General features: G+C 44.0%; 2 protein-coding genes across 2 annotated transcripts in view; both read left to right on the top strand.

Annotated features, from left to right (window-relative positions):
- LOC123834191 (long-chain-fatty-acid--CoA ligase ACSBG2-like) overlaps positions 1-21,651 on the top strand; it is a 57,905-nt gene that overhangs the window by 10,423 nt on the left and 25,831 nt on the right. The window contains exon 2 of the mRNA XM_045863213.3: positions 19,656-19,756. Coding sequence (XP_045719169.1) covers positions 19,702-19,756 — 55 coding nt within the window. The 5' untranslated portion in view covers positions 19,656-19,701. The remainder of the gene's footprint in view (positions 1-19,655; positions 19,757-21,651) is intronic.
- On the top strand, positions 9,319-9,920 carry LOC123834190 (large ribosomal subunit protein uL22-like). Its single transcript, XM_045863212.3, has one exon. It carries the CDS (start codon positions 9,336-9,338, stop codon positions 9,888-9,890), a length of 555 nt encoding a protein of 184 aa, XP_045719168.1. The 5' UTR covers positions 9,319-9,335; the 3' UTR covers positions 9,891-9,920.

Below are 21,651 nucleotides of genomic sequence, written 5' to 3'. Positions count from 1 at the left end.
CTGCTCCTCAGTGGACTGAGGAGAGGCTGACATTTCCCCTAGTGCCCTCTGCTTACAGTCTGTTCCCAAAAGAGTTTTGCCTGCTTAAAGAAGCTACTCGAACCACACGCTGCTCTCGAGGATCACATAAGGGAACAGTTTAGGGAAAATGGCAGAGCTAGGGTCTATGGTACAGGAAGCCATAGGAGCAAAAACGTTGGTAGTGGTGGAGGGAATGGGGTGTATGGAAGGCAGCATTTTGCTGGCTTCGCCCTCTTAACTAAGGCTCCAGGCCCGTGACATCAAGGAGGAATCATTCACATGGTGTGGCCAATGCATCCAGGCTTCCCTGGGACTTTGCCATGTGAACTGAAAACCCCTAGTTCCTCAAAAAGTGAAACAGAGTTATTGTATGACCCAGCAATCCAACTAGGTAAACATCCAGAGGGACTGGGAACATTCGTCCACACAAAAACCTGTCTACGAAGGTCTGCGGCAGCATTAGTCACAATAACCAAAATGTGGAAAGGACCCAAATGTCCATCAAGGGCTGCATGGATAAGCGACATGTGATAGGGTTACAGAATGGACTATTAGGCAGCCATCAAGAATGAAGCATGGACACCTGCCACAGCACAGATGAACCTGACATGCATGATGCTCAGTGACAGGAACTGGACTGAAAGGGTCACGTGGTGTGGGATTCCATGTCAGTGAAACGTCTGGAACAGGGAAGTCCACAGACAGGAAGTGGATTAGTGGCTGTCAGGGGGCCGGGGGAATTGAGAGGGGCCTGTTTAATGGGGACAGAGGCTGGGTTTTCTTTCTGGGGTAGTGAAAATGTTCTGGAATTAAATAATGGGGATGGTCGCACAATACTTCTTTTTTTAAAGATTTTATTTATTTGTTTGTTTGTTTATTTGACACACAGAGAGAGAACAGCAGGCAGAGCGGCAGGCAGAGGGAGAGGGAGAAGCAGACTCCCCACCGAGCAGGAAACCCACTGAGGGGCTCGATCCCAGGATTCTGGGATCATGACCTGAGCCGAAGGCAGATGCTCAACCGACTGAGCCACCCAGACGCCCCCACACAACACTTTAAATATACTAAAACCACCGAATTACATGCTTTGATACGATGAAGTTTATGTTATGTGAATTATATCTGAATAATAATCTCTAAATTTTTTTTTTAAACCCTGAAAGTTCCATGTCCCAGGGAACGCTCCGGCTACTGCAACTCATGGGCTGGGTTGTAGACTGATATGGATACTGAGTCCCTGCTACCTTTGCGGACCCACAGTCTTGCTGACTGCAGCCAGATGTTCCTTGCAGAAAGCTCACAGAGCTATCTAATGAGCTGCAGAGCTGGGGTGTGAACCAAGCATGCACCTGACCTCTACCCAGGACTACCTCTCCCCGCTGCTCCTCTACAGCATGCTTGCGTATGGAGAGAATATCCCTGGAAAGGAGTAAACATAAACTGGGAATAGACACACCAGGAGAAAGGTTAAGCTTTTCTCTATAGATCCTGTTGTACTGTCGACGCTGTCTGTCTGCATGTCTGTGTGTCTTTGTATTTACCAAGCCCAAGCATTACTTCTCCCATCAGATTCTGGGGTGCGGGGGTGTCAAAAAACCCCAGAGGCATAATAAAATGAAAAGATATTTTCTGCTAAAATACAAAATAAAAATCAGACAACACAAAAGGTTTAACCACATGTTTACAAGCAAAGAATTAGCCAATAAAACCACAGGACCACTAAAAATGAGTTCGAGTACAGAATGGTACGAAACACATCTCTCTGGGAGCTTTCCAAATCTCCTTGAAAGGATTTCCCTTCGGTGGTTGTTAAAACTTCTTTTTCTCCCAGACGGACTTCTTCCTAATTGACTGTTTTTAATTTAACTAATGACTGTTAATTAACCAGCGCCATTAGAACTTTAAAGGCTATTTATGCATCGGGGGAGGTGGTTTTAAGGGCCACTTTTTTTGGCGCAGACCTGAGCGTGAGCATCTGATCCTTTCAAGGGTGCCATAAAGGGACAATTTCCATAATCACGCAGCTTCAGAAGAGTGGATTTTGTGTGGAGAGCACCTGTGTGCCACCAAGATCTTTATTTTTCTCAGGGCTTTTTGGCTGTCGGCCGTCACATTTCTCCGCGATACTGAATCATTTCCATAGCAAACTGCTGTGACCTCGAACAGCCTTCGAAAGGGCGGGCAGAATACACTTCAACCACATTTTTTTCTTCAGTCCCATTTTTTTTTTCCAGCCAACTGTCTTAACCACTTCTAGGCAACGGGGGAGGGGGGCAGGGGTATAGGATGGCCATGCCACCCAAGGTTCCACATGGCCCGCCAATCAGAGGGGCAAGGCGAGGAGAGAGGAAAAAAACATGGGAGCGGTTTTAAAAAGGAGGGTAATTAAAACAATTCAATGACCAAAGCTGTCGAGAATTCTTACTGCCCGCTTTGGAAACATGAAACGAAGAATGTTTGCCTCTTGGCTTACTTGTGACCTCACCAGTTGTGATGTTAACAGTGGGGTGACTCCTCTAGCTTCCATGCACGGAAATCAGTGACTTTTAAGAAATGCTATAAGGGGGGGCGCCTGGGTGGCTCAGTTGGTTAAGCGACTGCCTTCGGCTCAGGTCATGATCCTGGAGTCCCGGGATCGAGTCCCGCATCGGGCTCCCTGCTCGGCGGGGAGTCTGCTTCTCCCTCTGACCCTCCTCCCTCTCATGCTCTCTGTCTCTCATTCTCTCTCTCGCAAATAAATAAAATCTTGAAAAAAAAATATTTTTTTAAAAAAAAGAAATGCTATAAGGGGGGCACCTGGGTGGCTCAGTTGTTAAGCGTCTGCCTTGGGCTCAGGTCATGATCCCCGGGTCCTAGGATCAAGTCCCACATCAGGCTCCCTGCTCAGCAGGAAGTCTGCTTCTCCTTCTACCTGCCGCTCCTCCTGCTTGTGCTCACGTTCTCTCTCCCTGACAAACAAATAAATAAAATCTTAAAAAAGAAATGATATAAGGAGCTAACACTTTGGCATGGCAGTCTAAGGGGGTGGGCAGTGAGCTTCACAGCGTATTCACCCGTGCACAGAGGACACTGGTTCTCCATGTTACTGGGGGTACCGCTGCATGAACTCTGCCCGCTCATCAGTAACCCGAAGAAACCATATGGAAAGAATACGGAATATCATAAACCATGCCAGTGGATTCACGGACAGAGTTAAATGTTCGGATTTGGCATTCCCCTGCATTTTCTTGTGGACGTCTTCATGTTTTGTTTTGTTTTGTTTCCAGACCACTATTGTTTCTGAATATTTACTTTTTTTTTTTTTTAAGATTTTATTTATTTATTTGACAGAGAGACACAGCCAGAGAGGGACACAAGCAGGGGGAGTGGGAGAGGGAGAAGCAGGCTTCCCATGGAGCAGGGAGCCTGATGCAGGGCTTGATCCCAGGACCCTGGGATCATGACCTGAGCCGAAGGCAGACGCCTAACGACTGAGCCACCCAGGCGCCCCTGAATATTTACTTTTCACTTGAAGAGTAGTCTGCCCTGCAGGGGAGAAGCTGAGACACACTTCTTCCCCCCCACACCCCACTGCCTGGCCACCATAAGTTTCACAGACCCATTTTAGGGACTTTGAACACAGGCATTGGGCTTTAAGCACAGATGGAACAAAGCTCCTTACATTGTTAAAGTTACGGTGGAGTCTGGTCTTATCGTACATTTTTGGTATATGAAGTGGCGGGTAGCGGGGGAAAGAAGCTGTTCTGTTGATTCATATCAGGATATATTTATTTTATCTTGTTGTGAGCACAGGCCAAAATGATATTAAGAAATGTAAAGATACAGACAAAAATGTGCAACTCTTGAAAAACCCCAAATTGTAAAAGAACTCCCTTTTGTTATACCTTAGGTATCTCAATCTTTTGTGAATGTACTCTCTTGGGTCTGACTTCTTTGCGTAAAATTATGTCTGAGAGATTCATCATCCCTATTGTTGAGTGCATCACTCATTCACCTTTTTAAAAACATTGTTAGTAGTATTCTTTTTTTAAAAAAAGATTTATTTATTCATTTGAGAGAGCGAGAATGAGAGAGAGTACATGAGAGGGGGGACGGTCAGAGGGAGAAGCAGGCTCCTCGCTGAGCAGGGAGCCCGATGCGGGACTTGATCCTGGGACTCCAGGATCATGACCTGAGCCGAAGGCAGTTGCTTAACCAACTGAGCCACCCAGGCACCCTGTTAGTAGTATTCTAATGTATGAAAACACCAGGATTTAGCTACCCATTTGTTGGGTTGACAGACATTTGGTTGGTTTCCAATTTTGATAGACACAATTGGCAAAAAACTTTGTGTGCACAGTTGATAAGAAATGAAAAACAACTTTTGCAAATCGTGCAACAGGTGAAATTATAGTTGACAGGTGATAGGAAATTATAAGCCACTTTTTACAAGCCATTCACAAATTACAAAAAGTGAAATTATATTTGAAGAAGAACGTGATACACATGAATATGGGAACTGGGGCCTTTGCCGGGAGCTATCTCCACCCGGAGCCCCCTTCTGGCTCCATGTGTGTGTGTGTGTGTGTGTGTGTGTGTGTGTGTGTCCGTGTCCTATAAAGATGCTAGTCATTGAATTTAGGACTCACCCAAATCCTGCATGACTTCATCCCACATATGAACAACCAGACTGGAAGACGGGAACTAAGGGGAGAGTGGGCTCAGAGTCCAAGATTCCCAAGAAGGGAAAGAAAGATGGATTATCCTATATCAGGGGGTGGCAACCTTTATCTGTCCGGGCCAGATAACAACATTTTTGGCTTGGTGGGTCATATGGTCTCTGTCACAACTTCGCCACTGTGCTGTTAAAGCACAAAAGTAGCCAGAGACAAGAAATACATGAATGGGCATGGCTGTGTGCCAATAAAACTTGATTTATATGAACAGGCGGAAGGCCAGATTGGCATAAGCCTTGCAGTTTGCCAGTCTTTGTCCTGGATGTTTAAGCCCGTGGCAAAACAAAAAGACAAAACAAAACAAAAAGCCACTGGTAGGCCTAAGGCTAACATAATGGGAAAAAAATATTAAAGCATGTAGGACATCATCAGAGAGCAAGGCCATAACAGGAAGTTAAAGAAGATAATGTCTGAAAGCGAGGTTAATACAAGAGGAAAGAGGGGCACCTGGGTGGCTCAGTTGGTTAGGCGACTGCCTTCGGCTCAGGTCATGATCCTGGAGTCCCGGGATCGAATCCCGCATCGGGCTCCCCACTTGGCGGGGGGTCTGCTTCTCCCTCTGACCCTCTTCCCTCTCGTGCTCTCTGTCTCTCATTCTCTCTCTCAAATAAATAAATAAAATCTTAAAAAAAAAAATACAAGAGGAAAGAGTCAGTGTTGAAAATGTTTGGTTACTAGAGGAAGGGATTTAAGCAGGCTGACGTGGAACAGGGGTCTGTTACTTTGTTATAAATCTTTCTGATCTTTCAGATACTCACAACAACGGTGAAACAATGTATATGTATTACCTTAATAAAAAATTAAAACTTAAAAAACACAGCAGCTGGGGGGCGCGTGGATGGCTCAGTCAGTTAAGCGTCTGCCTTCTGCTCAGGTCACGATCCCAGGATTCTGGGATCAAACCCCATGTCGGGCTCTCTTGCTCAGTGGGGAGCCTGCTCATCCCTCTCCCTCTGCTCCTCCTCCCCCCCCCCCCGCTTGTGCTTTCTTACTCTCTCACTCTCATTCTAGCTCAAATAAATAATTAAAAAAAAAAAACTCAAGAAAAAAGAAAAAAACCACAGCAGCCTACTGTCAGGGCAGTCCATCTCTGTTACCTGTAGGTAGAGACCCCAGATGCAGGGCTTCATGCTCCCCAGGGAGCGGTGGGGTGGGAGAGGGGGCGGCCGGGAGGGGGTGCAGAGAGAGATGGAAGCTCCCACCAGGGGGAGCTCTGGGAAAACTTACAGATTTTCTCTAGAAAAATAAAATGGAACATCACCAGGGCTGGTCTACAGCGGGAATGCCAAACCACCATCCCGTGGGCCAAATGTGGCCCTCTACCTGAGGGGGTGTTTGGGGGGCTTCGTTATCTTATTTTACTACTATTTTTTATTGAGATATAACTGACATATAACATGAGTTTCAGGTGTACCACATAATTCTATTTGGATATGTTGCAAAATGATCGCAATAAATCTTGTTACCGCCAGCAAATGTACTTACAATTTTTTTCTTGTGATGAGAACTTTTAAGATCTACTCTCTTAGCAACTTTCAAATACGCAATACAGTATCATTAACTACAGCCACCGAGCTACACATTGCATCCCCGGGACTTACTTATTTTATAACTGAAAGTTTGTACCCCTTGACCCCCTTCACTTATTTTGCCCATGCTCACTGCCCCACCCCTGCAACTGCCAGTCTATTCTCTGTATCCTTAAGTTCGGTTTTTTTCTTTTGTCTTGTTTTTAGATTCCACATACAAGTGAGACCATATGGTATTTGTCTCTGATTTATTTCACTTAGCATAATGTCCTCAAAGTCCATCTATGTTGTTGCAAATGGCAGGATTTCCTTCCTTTGTAAGGCTGAATAGTAGTCGTGTGTGTGTGTGTGTGTGCGTGCGTGTGTACATCTCACATTTCCTTTATCCATCCATCTATTGACCAACACTTAGGTTGTTTCCATATCTTGGCTATTGTAAAAAATGCTGTGATGAACATGAGGGTGCAGATCTCAATTTGAGATCCTATTTTCACTTCCTTTGGGTATATACCCAGAAGTAAAATCACTGGATCATATAGTATAATGGTTTAATTTGAGGAACGTCCATACTGTTTCCCACAGTGGCTGCACCAACTTACATTCCTACCAACAGTGCACAAGGGTTCTCTTTTCTCCACATCCTCGCCAATGCTTGTTATCTTGTATTTTTTGACAACGACCATTCTAACAGGTATGAGGTGATAGGTCATTGTGGCTTTAATTTTCATTTCCCTCAGGATGAGTGATGTTAAGCATCTTTCATGTACCTGCTGGCCATTTGCCTGTCTTCTTTGGGAAAATGTCTATTCATTTCCTCTGCCCACTTTTTAATCAGATTTTGAAATTAAAAAAATATATATGTGTATTACTTTCATAATATTTTTAGAAATTAATTTAAGGGGCACCTGGGTGGCTCAGTCGTTAAGGGTCTGCCTTTGGCTCAGGTCATGATCCCAGGATCCTGGGATCGAGCCCCGCACTGGGCTCTCTGCTCCGCAGGAAGCCTGCTTCTCCCTCTCCCACTCCCCCTGCTTGTGTTCCCTCTCTTGCTGGGTCTCTCTCTGTCAAATAAATAAATAAAATCTTTAAAAAAATTAATTTAAATATAAAAAAGTAATGAGTCAGACCCATAGAATACCAAATTGACACAATACAGAGACAGGGAAAAAAGGATACATGTTTTAAATTTTTGACAAATACAGCCAAATTGTTCTTCAACAGAGCTGCACTGATGCATTGCTACCAAGTATATGGGAGCACCATGAATGAGTTTAAGACTTTTGTCTTGAGAAATTTGGGGCTAATTACTTAGCTAGATAACCTATGTCCATCATAAACTGTTAACTCCAAGTCAGCCCAGAAATATCACTTGAAGGTTATAGCAGTTAGCATTTGACTTCATCTAAAAGAAAATCTAACCAAAGCAGGTTTTGAAATAGGGGCTTGGGGCATCTAGCTGGCTCAGTCAGTAGAGCATGCCACTCTTGATCTCAGGGTTAGGAGTTCAAGCCCCACGTCGGGCACAGGGATTACCTAAATATAAAATATTTTGGGGGGTGCCTGGGTGGCTCAGTCGGTTAAGTGTCTGCCTTCGGCTCTGGTCATGATCTCAGGCTCCTGGGATCGAGCCCCACATTGGCCTCCCTGCTCAGTGGGGAGCCTGCTTCTTCCTCTCCCTCTGCTACTCCCCCTGCTCATGCTCTCGCTATCTCAAATAAATAAAATCTTTAAAAAAAATAAAATATTTTTTAAAAACTGGGCTTGGGGCACCTGGGTGGCTCAGTCGGTTAAGTGTCCAGATTCTTGATTTTGGCTCAGGTCATGATCTCAGGGTCTTGGGATCAAACCATGTGTCAGGCTCTGCACTCAGCAGGAAGTTGGCTTGAGGATTCTCTCTCTCTTTCCCTCTGCCCCCCACCCCTGACTCACACACATGCTCACGCTCTACAAAATAAATAAATAAATAATTTTTTTTTTTAAACAGGGCTTATTTATTCTCAGCAGATGGGAAATCTACATGTAAATGGATGCTGGCTTTGATTCAGCTACTCACTGTTGCCATCAAGGGCCCAGGATCTTAATATCCTAAGCTGCTGGCTTCTTGTGCCCCTTACTGTTGCTTCATGATTACAAAATAGCTGCAGTGGCTCCACACAGCACATCCCCATTCCAGGCAGGAAGAGAGGGGGAGGGGAAACTGCAGTGATCTTTCCTTTCCTGCTTGTCCTTTAAAGCAGATTTCTTTCCAGAAGCTGACTTGCCCTTATGTTGTATTGGTCGGAATGGTCACACAGCCATGTTCTGTGAAGAGCTAGGACAGAGTAGAGTTACAGAGCCAGGCATGACTTCTGCCCCTCTGCCACTTGCTTCCTGTGTGACCTCAGCCAAGTGGCTTGGCCTCTCTGATCTTTAGTTGCTCTAATGGAGTGCATTCTGAATATTAAATCATGTCACAGGGTCAGAATAATGTATTTATTTAAACAATTTTGAGGAAAAATTCACATTAACCATTGATCAGTTTAAAGCGGACAACTTAGTGGCATTTAGTACATTCATGATATTGTGCACCCACCACCTCTGTCTAGTTCCAAGATATTTCCATCACCCCAAAGATAGACTCTATACCTATCAGCAATCATTCCCCATCCCCCTCCCCCAGCCCCTTGCAACCTCTATTCTACTTTCTGTCTCTGTGAATTTACCTACCCATGAACACCATCTCCCGTCCATTAAAGGCATGACCCCAAAGTTGCCTCCATCACTTCTTTCCCATGGGTCAGGATTTAGCCAGATGACCACATGTAGCAACAAGGGGCCTGGGAAACACAGTCATTAGGCAAGGGGTCTAGAGAAGGAGCCAAATGGATATTGGTGGATACTGGCTCTCCCAGCCATAGCCACCTCTGTACTCTGTGACGTGAACACTGGTCAGCCATGGACCTGACCACCCAGAAGTCTCCAGAGACAATGGAACCTCCTTGTTGTTTTCTCTCAGCAGGGCAGAATATTTGGTTGATAAATCTTTATGTATTGAGCTCTTCCCCTAAGCGGCCTGAGGTGACCTCTGAAAATGGTTCGCTATTTGCTTGATCCAAAAAACCCTATGAAATCATGTAAATCAAGAGGTTCAAATCTTTGTGTTCACTTTAAGAATACATGTGAAACTGCCCAGGCCATCAAGGGTATGCATATCCGAAAAGCCACCAAGTATCTGAAAGACGTCACTTTACAGAAGCAGTGTGTGCCATTCCGTCGCTACAATGGTGGAGTTGGTAGGTGTGCCCAGGCCAAACAATGGGGCTGGACACAGGGTCGGAGGCCCAAGAAGAGTGCTGAATTTTTACTGCACATGCTTAAAAATGCAGAGAATAATGCTGAACTTAAGGGTTTAGCTGTTGATTCTCTGGTCATTGAGCACATCCAGATGAACAAAGCCCCCAAGATGCAGCGTAGAACGTTCAGGGCTCATAGTCGGATTAACCCATACATGAGCTCTCCCTGCCACATTGAGATGATCCTTACCGAAAAAGAGCAGATTGTTCCTAAACCAGAAGAGGAGGTTGCACAGAAGAAAAAGATATCCCAGAAGAAACTGAAGAAACAAAAACTTATGGCCCAGGAGTAAATTCTGCAGAATAAATGCAAATAAAAATAAAAAGAGTAAAAAGATCTTTATGTGTTGAGCACCTACTCTGTGCCCTGCCAGGGATACAGCAATGAGCAAAACAGACATAGAGAAGAAGAGGCAGACTGAAGATACATAACATAGGGCAGTGAATCGGAAGTGATGGGATCCTTGCTGTCTCTGCTCAGGGAAGCTCTCTTGACCTCCCTGTGTCAGGTCCTTCATCAAACCCACTTGACTTGGGTCTCTCCGCACAATTGTAAGTTTGCATTCGTTTGTATGATTCTAGGTTTTCCTGCTGGGTTTCTGAACAGACCTCATCTGGTTTTGCTCCTCTTTGTGTCCCCAGCATCTAGCACAATGCCCGACATAAGTGTGGTGGCTCCATGTAAATTTCACAAATTCCATTGCAGGAGTGCAATGCGTGCACTTATGTATGCATGAACAAATGAATGAGTGAAAAGAGAACAGCAATCCTCCTGCCCCAGAAGCAGTTTCCTCCAGGGGTGGGGGTGGGGTGGGGAGGCAGGGACAGCCAGTGATGTCACAAGAGGTGTCTGGGATGGAAGGTTCTGGAAGGTTGAATGGGGTAGAAGGGCTGTTGGGGAGGAATACTGCGCCTACCTTTCTGCCTCTTGTCACCACTACTATCCTGGTTGGATCCTGACGGTGACAAGGTCTGGGAAGCTGCAGCACATGTCCAGACTTCCAGAAGAGGCAACTTGCTTACCATCTTTGTGGAAGAAGAAAACACTCTGAGTGCCCAGATGTCTCAGCAACCAATGCCGTGCCATGATGGCCAGGACTCATGACAAGTGACAGTGGTATGGGAGAGGGGCATGTGGGGGTCCTCTGGGATTCAGTGTCTGGCTGTCATTCAGCAGTATATTTCACTAGGACTTAGTCCTACCGCAGGCACACATTTTGGCCTGGAGCTAAACCCTTAGTATCTTTTTCTGTTGCATTTTCTCACTGATTGCTGCTGGTGTACAAAAGAGCTATTGCCTAATCACCTTACAGAAATTTTTATTTATAATAGCTTCTCAGTTTATTGGATAGTCTAGGTAGTCAATCATATTATCTGCAAAATGACAACATTGTCTGTTTCCAATCCGTATTCCCTTCATTTATTTTTCTTAGGTTATTGCATTGGCTAAGAACCTTCATCTTTGCTGAATAGTAGCAGTGACAGCTGACATCTTTGTCTTATTCCTGATTTCTTAGAAATTCTTCCAGTGATTTTGTTGCTATTATTAAGTATAATATTTATTGAATATTTCTGCTAGATATACTTTATCAAGTTAAGGAAATGTCTTCCATTTCTTATTTGCTAAGGATTTTCATAAACAGTGGATATTTCATCAAATTCTATCTTGAAGGGATCATATGTTTTTTCACCCTTTGTCCCTTAAATGCAGTAACTCATATTGATGAGATGTTTAGTGTTGAATAATTTTTGCAGTTACAATAAACCCTATATGGCCTTTTAAAATGGTGAAATGGGGTGCCTGGGTGACTCGGTTAGGTGTCTGACTTTTGATTTTGGCTCAGGTCATGATCTTGGGATCGAGGGATCGAGCTCTGTGTCAGGCTCCATGCTCAGTGGGGAGTCTGCTTGAGGTTCTATCTGTCCCTCTCCCTCTGCCACCCTCTCCATGCTCTCTCTCTCTCTAAAATAAGTAAATCTTTAAAATAAAGTTATTAAACATCTTGCATATAAAATAATACAAAAACATCTGAAAATTTAATGAATAGCAATAAATGTTTATATACCTACTTAACTTTATGGAATAAAATGTTACTAGTAACTTGGAAGTCCTCTGTGTGTCCTACTTTTTCTTATATTCCTCCCTCTCATGAAAGCAGTAACCACTACCCTGAATTGCCTGCAGAAACTTTCCCTTAGTTTTAGCCCCCAAACAAATACTAATTAATGTTGCCTGTTTGTGAACTTTATATAAATAGAATCATACTGCAACCTGCTTCTTTATCAGCATCATGGCTGGGAAATGCATCCAAATTTTTGCGTATATTCCTGCATTTTTCTTCACAGTGTAGTATAACATAATGGATATGTCCACTCTTCTGTTGATGGATATTTGGGGTTTTCCAGTATGGGATTCTTAGGGATACTGCTGCTGCGAACATTCTTATCCATGTCTCCTGGGGCAGATGTGCAAGTTTCTCTTGTGTATATATACCTGGGAATGAAAATGCCAGCTCAGGGATATGTACATGTTCACTGTTAATGGTTAACACCAGGGCTTTGCCAATTGGGCGTGCCATCTTTAGCTCCCACCCTTAGTGGAGGAGAGCCCCCATTCTCTTTCCTCTCCAGCACTTGTATGCATTTTTGTATCTACTAGGAATGAAACAATATCTCATTTAATGTTCATTTCCCTGATTACAAAGAACCTGAGCTTCTTGTCCTGGTTTATAGCCCTTTCATGTTTCCTGTGAACTGCTTGTTCATGTTTTTGCCCATCTCCGGTTGGATTATTTACTTATGCCTTTTTAATCCAGAGCAGCTCTTTTCATATTCTGGATATAAATTCTTTCTTGGGATATGAACAGAGCAAATATCTTCTCCCAGTCAGTGACTTGTCTTGATTTGCTCTTTTCTGATGTCTCAATACACAGACATTCTTCATCTGGTAAAGATTCTTTAAACACATGGTTGGATTTGACCTTCACTTGGTTGAAGAGTCATACCATCTCTACTTACAGCTATTTATGAATGAATGAATGATCCCAAGACTGAGAAGAAAAAATTATGCAGTAACCATAGGCAAACTAACCTTGTTGTGTTCTAGTTTCATTTGTAAAATGGGGATTAATAGTATCTACCTCCTAGGGTTATTGTGAAGATTAAATGACTTAATGCACATAAAACTTTCAGCACAGTGCTTGGTGCATAGGAAAGACCCATCTGTTACTTGCTTTGCTTGCTGTTGCTGTTCTGTATTAAACAGTCTTGGTCTTTTTTTTTAAAAAAAGATTTTATTTATTTATTTGACAGAGAAAGAGAGAGTACACAGCAGGGGGAGTGGCAGGCAGAGGGAGAGGGAGAAGCAGACTTCCCGCTGAGCAGGGAGCCCAAGGCAGGACTTGATCCCGGGACCCTGGGATCACGACCTGAGCCAAAAGCAGACACTTAACCGACTGAGCCACCCGGGTGCCCCTAAACAGTCTTGGTCTTGACAGGACTGCTGGTTTTACCAGGATCCTTTCAGTCCAAGATCACAAGGAAATGTCTCTGGGTAGAGCTCCCATATTACTTTTCTACACAGAAAAGTAATATGGGAGCTCTTCTCTAAGTGCTAGCCATCTGCATCTTGTAACTGCCTTGTCTAGTCCAGAGTTTCTCAGTGTTGGCACTATTGACATTTGGGATCGGATAATTCTTAGTTGTGAGGAGCTACCTTAGGCATTGCAGGGCATTGAAATGTCTCTGGCCTCTACCCGCTAGATGCCAGTAGCATGCCCCAACTTGTGGCAACCAAAATGTCTCCAGACACTGCCAAATGTCCCCTGGGGGCCAGAATGGCCCCTGGTTGATACCCACAGGTCTACTGAGTCAATATATTTAGATATATACTCATTCACCTAATATTGATTGAACCCCTTTCATGTGCCAGGCACCATACTATGTGTTAGGGATATAATGATCAACAAGATAGTCTCTCTCTCTCTCTCTCTCTCTCTCTCTCTCTCTCTCACACACACACACACACACACACACACACACACACACCCCTAGTTACAAAGCTAGATCATGCAATAAAGGGAAAGAAAGGGTGGAATAAGAGGAGGTAGGTCTAGCTCAGCCTGGGATAACAGGGGATATTCCTGTGAAGAACAGACTTGCAAGCAGAGACTGAGTTTGGGGAGGGATCAATAGATGAAGATTAGGGAGAACAGTGTTTTGAGCATAAAGGACAGCATGTGCAAAGGCCCTGAGGTGAGAGGGAGCTTGGAGTGTGTGGGGATGGAGACAAGGTCCAAGTAGCTGGAGCTAAGGAGGTGAGGGGTATGGCAGGAGGTAGGGCTATTTTCGTATTTATTTCCATGCACCCCTTGCTCCCAGAGTCCAGTTGCATACTTCTGCACCTGGAACAGCCAAGCTAGTTCCCACCTCACGGCCTCTGCTCCCACAGTCTGCTCTATCTGGAACATGCACCCCAGTTGAACTCCACTTCCTTCAGGTCTCCTCAACTCCAATGACACCTCCTCAGAGAGGCCTCCTTGACCACCCTAGCATTCTCTATTACAACACCCTGTTCTGTTGTTCCCATTATGATCACTACCAACCTGAATTTTTTTTAATTGAAGGGATACCCACACATCACAAGATTCACCACTTTAAGGTGCACAATTCAGTGGCATTCAGTACATTCACACTGATGTGCAACCACCATCTTTACCTGGTTCCAAAACATTTTCATCACCCCCAAAGGAAACCGTATGCCCATTAGCAGTCACTCCTCATACCCCTGTCCCTGGCTCCAGGCACCCACTCATCTGCTTTCTGTCCCTATGGATTTGCCTGTTTTGGACATTTCCTATAAATAGAATCATATGCTCTGTCCTTTGACATCTGGCTTCTCTCACTCAGCATGATGTTTTTGCGGCTCATCCTGTTACTATCCAAATGGATCTCTGTTCATTTCCTGGCTGTTTTTTCCAACTAGAATGTCAGCTCAAGGAGGGATTTTTGTCCATTAGGTTGCCCACTGCCTAGAGCTCTGCCTGGCACACAGTAGATGCTCAGGAGATACAGGGAGAAGAGAACAGTAGGATCCCACGATCGACCTCTGCCCTTCTCCCTCACTGAGTGTGTAGGAAAGATTCTTGATAATGGTTAAGCTTGAAAGAAACCAGGGCATGCCCCCCGGCCATGGGTACTGGGGACTTTATGACTTGAGACCTATCATCTTCCCCTTCTCAAGGCTTCACTGGTGGGGTCAGATTGCTTGCATTTTGCTTTATGACTGCCAAGGAGCCCACAACTCCTTAGACCAGAGACACAACAGTGTTTTCCTAAGTCACAAACACGTATACAAACCCATTCACCTACACAAACAGCCACCTCTTTGTATGTTGTCCTGAATCTTGCTTTTCCGATTTAATATCTTGTTTTGAAGAACATTCAAATTCAGTAACCATGAACCAACCTCTCTGGGGTGTGTCTTTCATCAAGGTGAGATTCACATAACACAAAATTAACCTTTTTCCAGTGGTTGGCTCAGCAGCATTTAGTGCATTCACAGTCTTGTGCAACTATCACTTCTGTTTAGTTCCAAAAATTGTTCATTGCCCCAAAAGGAAACTCTGTACACATCAAGCTATCACCTTCCATCCCCATCCCTTGGTGGGTAATTCTTTGGTGTCTCCAGTCTCCTTTGGTTTGTCTTCATATGGGTCCTACTCCCGGTTGGAACTCTGGGCAGATCTGTCCTCAAGGTCCTTTATGGTAACCCCAAAATGTTTGTCACGGTGCCCTGCATGAGGTAGATATTTTATTATGATCTTATTCATTTTTATATTTTATCCCAAGTCTTACTTTTAAGGGGGATACATAATTTTGTTGTATAGTACACCTTTTCTTTTTTACTTTGCCAAAGGAAGCCCTTTTTTATATAACATATTTTTTTTAATAAAACACTAACTGGTTGGAGGAAATTTTTCTCTTTAGACTGATAGAATAAAAACATAGCTAACTTGAAAGAATGCTACCACCATGTAACACATACTTGGAAAAGTGATTAGGCTTTTATTTTATTTTTTTAAGATTTTATTTATTTGAGAGAGAGAGAGCATGAGTGGGGGGAGGGGTTGGGGCAGAGGGAGAGGCAGGCTCCCCGCTGAGCAGGGAGCCCTACACAGGGATCAATCCCTGGGATCATGACCTGAACTGAAGGCAGATGCTTAACTGACTGAGCCACCCAGGCGCCCCATGATTAGGCTTTTAAACAATTAATACAGAATTGGCATACTATGGGCAAGAACTAAGTCTTGATGGGAAATGGGAAGTGGTTACTAATAGGCTATTTGCTCCTTACATTTTATCTTTAGTGATACTGGAAAACCCAATGAATTAGCTACAGAACATTTTTCAGTTGTCCATTTTAAGGTGCACAGCATACTTTCTTCGCACATTGTAGACTTCATGTTTTTGGTGCAGAGTTCTAGAGTTCTGGCAAATACTTGGAGTCGTATAACCAACAGCACAGTCACTGTTGCCACCACACCCCCAAATTCCCTTCTGTTTCCCCTTCACCGTCAACCCCACTTCGTACCCCAACTCCTGGCAACCTCCAATTTGTTCTCTGTCACTACGGTTTTGCCTTTTCCAGAAAGTCACATAAATGGAATCACAGAGCACATGGCCTTTTGAATCTGGCTTCTTTCCCTCAGGCCTCTGAGACTTGCTCAAACTGTTGCATCCACAGTTCCATCCTCTGAGGTGTGGTATTCCATGGTATGGATGTACCACAGAGATGGGAGGGGAAAGGAGGGGAGAGAGGGGCAGGCAGCTGCGCAGGACCTTGTGGGCAGAGGGAGGATGTGGGCTTATTATCCTGAGGGAGGTGGGAGCCCTGGAGGGCTGCAGGCAGAGGAGGGACAGGGTCAGACCAACATTTTATTTTATTCGTTTTTTTTGTTTTGTTTTGTTTTGTTTTGTTTTTTACAGTTTTTATGATGGAACATTTCAAACACACACACAAATAGAGCTGGTAGTGTCATGACCCACCCCCTCAACGACAGAAACAACTGTGCCCATTACTTTGCTCTGATAATTATCGATGTGGAGCTGGCCTTGTTTCTCTCCATGTAGCCATGCTCCTGCTGGACTGTTTTAAGGCAAACTCCAGACAGCGTGTTATTTCACGTGTGAATCCTTTAGCAACAGAGATTCTTTAACTTAGTCCCAAAGCCATGATCACACTTTAAAAAGTGACCATCCTTTCTTCGTGTCATTTGACATCCAGTCAGTGTTCAAGTCCTCATTGATCACAGATGCCTTGTTGGGGTTGGGATCTGGCTGGAATCCAAGCACTGAATGTGGTTGATGGGATCCACCCTTCTGTGGGGTCCCTCTGGCTCATGGGAGGGAGCCCAGGTTACAGGTAGCTGTGCCTGTCCAGGGGAGCAGTTGTTTGTGGACCTATTTTGAAGACTTAGCTGATGGAATTTGTGGATGGGCCAGATGTGGGGGAAAGAGGGAGAAGAAGGAGAGAGGGAGAAGGGGAGGGAGGGGGGAGAGGGAGGGAGGAGAGCAGAAGGAGACAGAAGGAAGCAAGGAAGGAAGAATGGAAACAGATAAGGGAGAGAAGAGAGGAGAGAGATAAAGGAGGGAGGGAAGGAAGTTGGTTAGGTGATGGGTAGATAGATGGATGAGTGGATGAGTGGATGGAAGGATGGATGATGGGGGAAGGATGGAAAGTTGGATGGATGGGTGTGTGGAAGGGTGATGGAATGAAGGAAGGGAGGGAGAGGGAGCAGTGGAGGTGAAAGGGTAGATCAGGTGGGACACCAAGGTTCTGAGCCAGATCCAGCTGCTCTAGGAGGACCTTGGACTTCCTGGTTTCTTCTTTTGTGGCACACTTTATGAATGTCTTTGCATGCATGTTCCTAGCTTCATTCAGATCGGCTATGTTTGGCTATTTGCTTTGCTCCACTGATTGGTCTACCCTGTGTGTATAAATGCCACAGAGACTCACTTAAGTTCCTATTATAATGTGCCTTTCTAGCTACTCATTTTCGCTGAAATACACAGCCAGTATCTGCTAGCGTAGAACTGTGCACAGGTTATGGGGTTACATTCGCCAGACTGTGTATCATCAGGTTCTTGCAGGACGTGAACTGCAAATCTAGAATTTAGGACTGCCTGAATCTTGTATCAAGTATAATGTTTGTCATGAGCAAGAAAAGACGATTTTCCTTCACAGAAACCACTGACACACTGTTTTCAAATGTCAGCCAGCAATTCTGGCCTCTAAGGCTGATGTTGTCTGCAGACATCTTGCACTGGAACAAAATAACATACTGGATTTGTGGTTTTAATTACATGCTTAGGGAAATCTGATTAATGAAACATGTGGCCAATGTTCAAATGCTTTAGAAATTTTGATTTGCTAAATTCCTAAGTTCATTAAATGGCATTTAAGATTTAGTATCTTCTAAATATTTATGCAACTGGATTAGCTCCCTAGGGCTGCCATAACAAAGTACTGCAGAATGGGTTACTTTGCAGAAATGTATTTTCTCTCTGTTCTCGAGGCTGGAAGTCCAAGATCAAGGTGTCAGCGGGGCTGGTTTCTAGGGACAGCCCTCTTCATAGCTTGCAGACAGCCGTGTCTTCACAAGGCGGAGTGAGAGCAAGAGCTAGTTTCCTTTCCTCTTATAAAGATACTAATCCTATTGGATCAGGGCCCCACTATTATGACTTCCTTTAACCGGAATTACTTCCCTAAAGGTTCCATCTCCAAATACAATCATACTGGGGGGTTAGGGCCTCAACATATGAATTTGGGGCAACACAATTTTGTCTAGGAAAACAACTATTAATTTTTGTTAAGTAAATGTTTAAAAGAGTGTTGCTTAGGGGCGCCTGGGTGGCTCAGTCGGTTAAGTGGCTGCCTTCGGCTCAGGTCATGATCTCAGGGTCCTGGGATCGAGTCCTGAGTCAGGCTCCCCGCTCAGTGGGGAGCCTGCTTCTCCCTCTGCCTCTCCCCCAACTCGTTCTCTCAATCTTGCTCTCATGCTCTCTCAAATATATAAATAAAATCTTAAAAAAAAAAATAAAAGAATGTTGCTTAATAGATTTAAGGATTAACACACTGAAAGTCAGACAAGGGTAAGGAGTGGTGGTTGACCCCATCCTACACGAAAGGCTTCAAACAACGGAGTCCAGTTAATGAGCATGTAAGGACTGCAGCAGCCAGAATCATCACTGTCCTCCAAGGATGGGTTAGCGACCACATGATCTGAAGTCTGACCACTGGCCACTGTCTTCCAAGGGGGCTGCATCAGTCTCACAATGTATGGAAGTGTGTCTCCCCACATCTTCACTAATATATTTTTCAGCCTTTTTGAGCTTAATCTGGCAGGTGAAATACATCATAATATTTTCTATTGCATTCTCTCATGACTGAGAAAGTCATTTTAAATTTGTTTTCTGGGAACTTTCTATTTATCCCCTGTGGGGTACGGGGACTTTTTCTTATTGATCCACTGGAGTTCTTCACATATAAAGGAAATCAGGCCTTTATCTATTAGACATGTTACCCATATTTTTTCTCAGTTTGTTGTGAATCTTTTGATTGTTTATGGTATCCTTTTGCCATGTGGGAAATTAAAACTTCTTAATGTAGCAAGATTTTCTGTTTTTCCTTTACGTCCTTTGGGTTTTCATGTCATACAATCTTTAAGGCAACCAACCAGAACAGAATTCTCTTGTGGGTTTCTTTCCCTTGGGAGAGTTCAAAATGTTTTCTCACCCACAGGACCACATATAGACTTGGTTGCTACACTCCAACCGTTTAAGAGACTCTTCTGGAAACTCACAGATTGAATGCCCTCTGGACTTACAACTGCTCTATGATCTGGCACACACACCACTCTCCTCCCCTCTTAGGCCTGGGACAAGCATGACTAATCAATCCCAGGATTTTAGGCAGATGTGACCAGTGGACAGAAGTTGGCCTCAGACCTGCAGCCCCTTTGCCGGTCCTGCTAAGTTCCCTGCTTTGTGCCTTGCAGTGCTGTGAAGCATGGTGTCTCTGGACCTGAAAGGGCTGAAAACCCCATGACTCGTGAAGTGGAGATTAAGGACCCTGAAGGAGACATGAGTAAAAACAAAGGTATGTTGTGCTAGAGTGCACATGGGAAAGAGAAAGGGGCACGGATTCAGCCAAGCCTTTTCATAAAGGAGCACCCCCCACCCCGAGAGTCAGGGCACACTTGTTCCTTGCCTGGGCCCCTGGCTTTGGCTGAGGTGCCTGAAATGGGGGTGGAGGGACAGGCGACTCCTACCTACACTGGATAGGGAATGCAGGCAGCACAGACAAGCTGCTGTCTGAGCAGAGCTCGACCAGTCCTGTGACAGTGGGTGAGGGCCTTGCTCTTTGGAAACCTCATTTGGATCATTTGTACCACAGGACATTGATCATAACACCTCCCTATTAGGACAACCACGTGGGTAAAGCACCAAGGAACCATTAAATATAGTATAGATAAAATTATAAATATATATGTGTGTGTGTATATACAATGTAATAATATGTATAGTGCAAATGTAATAAAATATAGTATAGATATAATAATACATATAGTGGGTGTGTATATATATCAAGTACAGATGCAATTGTATATATATAGTACAGATGTAGTAATATATATAGTCCAGATGTAATACAGGCCAGATGTAATAATGTACATAGTGCCGATGTAATAATATATAATACATGTAGTCGGTATAATTGTGTATATATACATAAAGTACAGATGCAATTGTATATATATATATATGTATTTTATATGCAATTGCATATATGCAATATATATGTGTATTATATATGCAATACAAGAGGCAATTGTGTGTATATATATATGTATATATAGTCCAGATGTAATATAGGCCAGATGTAATAATACAGTGCAGATGTAATAATATAGCAGATGTACTCATATATATATAATGCAGATGCAATTATACGTAATGCAGATGCAACTGAAAATGTATATAATGCAGATATAATATTTCTATAGTACAGACACGAATATATATAATATAGTACAGATATATTGTAATTAAATGCTACTATATATTAACATTTATATTATCTATATATAATAAATACATATAGTGCAGGTGTGTGATAATGATTTTCATCTGTATGTTGTAACCACTTTGCCGCTGGAACAAAGCTCTGGGAGCACCACGAGATAGAGCGTCTTCATTATCTTTCACAGCTGCCCTCTTCCAAGTGCATAAAATGTTGGCAAGAAAGACAGCTTCTACAATCATTCTCAAGTGACAATAATCTTCAGAATCTCATTTTGGTCACTGGGTCAGATTCCTAGGGCTGCCGTAACAAAGTATCCCAGGACGGGTGGTGGAAACAACAGCAACTCCTTCTGGAGGCTGGAAGTCTGATATCCAGGTGTTGGCTGGGTTGGCTCTTCCTGGAGGCTGTGATGGACAATGTGTTCCATGCTCACTGGGCTCCTGGTGGCTCTGGGCAATCCTTGGTGGTCCCTGGTTTACAAACTCATCACGGCAATCTCTGCCTCTACCATTACATGGCCTTTTTCTCTGGGTGTCTTGGTGTTCTCTCCTTTTCCTATAAGGACACCAGTCATTAGATTTAGGGCCAACCCTACATCCAGAATTTCATCTTGGGATCCTCAACTGATTCCACTGCCAAGGCCCTATTTCCAAATAAGGTCATATTCTGAGATTCTGACATGAATTTTGGGGGAGCATCATTCAACCCAATATAGCCAATAAAATATCCCTAACCAGGATGCAGGGGACACCCCTTCACATTTTTGTCCCATTTAAAGCTTCTCCCTTCCCCTGGGCTTCGGGCTGGATGCCTGGAGCAGTGGGGGCGGGGAGGCCCGATGTGCTGCTCTGTCATCTCCTCCATGATGTTTTCCCCTGTTGCCCATTGTAAGCTGGCATGCTGCCTACTGCTAATTCTCCTTGGGGGGGTGTGAGGGGGAACCTCTGAACTATCCTTGCCTTGATGTA

This window comes from Mirounga angustirostris, unplaced genomic scaffold, assembly GCF_029215605.1.
Source record: "Mirounga angustirostris isolate CCGP_5_RB_7025 unplaced genomic scaffold, mMirAng1.0.hap1 SCAF_1, whole genome shotgun sequence".
NCBI classification, from domain to species: Eukaryota; Metazoa; Chordata; class Mammalia; order Carnivora; family Phocidae; genus Mirounga; species Mirounga angustirostris.
The sequence above is the reverse complement of the archived record's forward strand: the minus strand, read 5'-3'. Positions and strand labels throughout refer to the sequence as shown.

Excerpts from the sequence above, each read along its gene's own strand:
- LOC123834190 (XM_045863212.3), top strand. The coding sequence starts at position 9,336 with ATGGTTCGCTATTTGCTTGATCCAAAAAACCCTATGAAATCATGTAAA.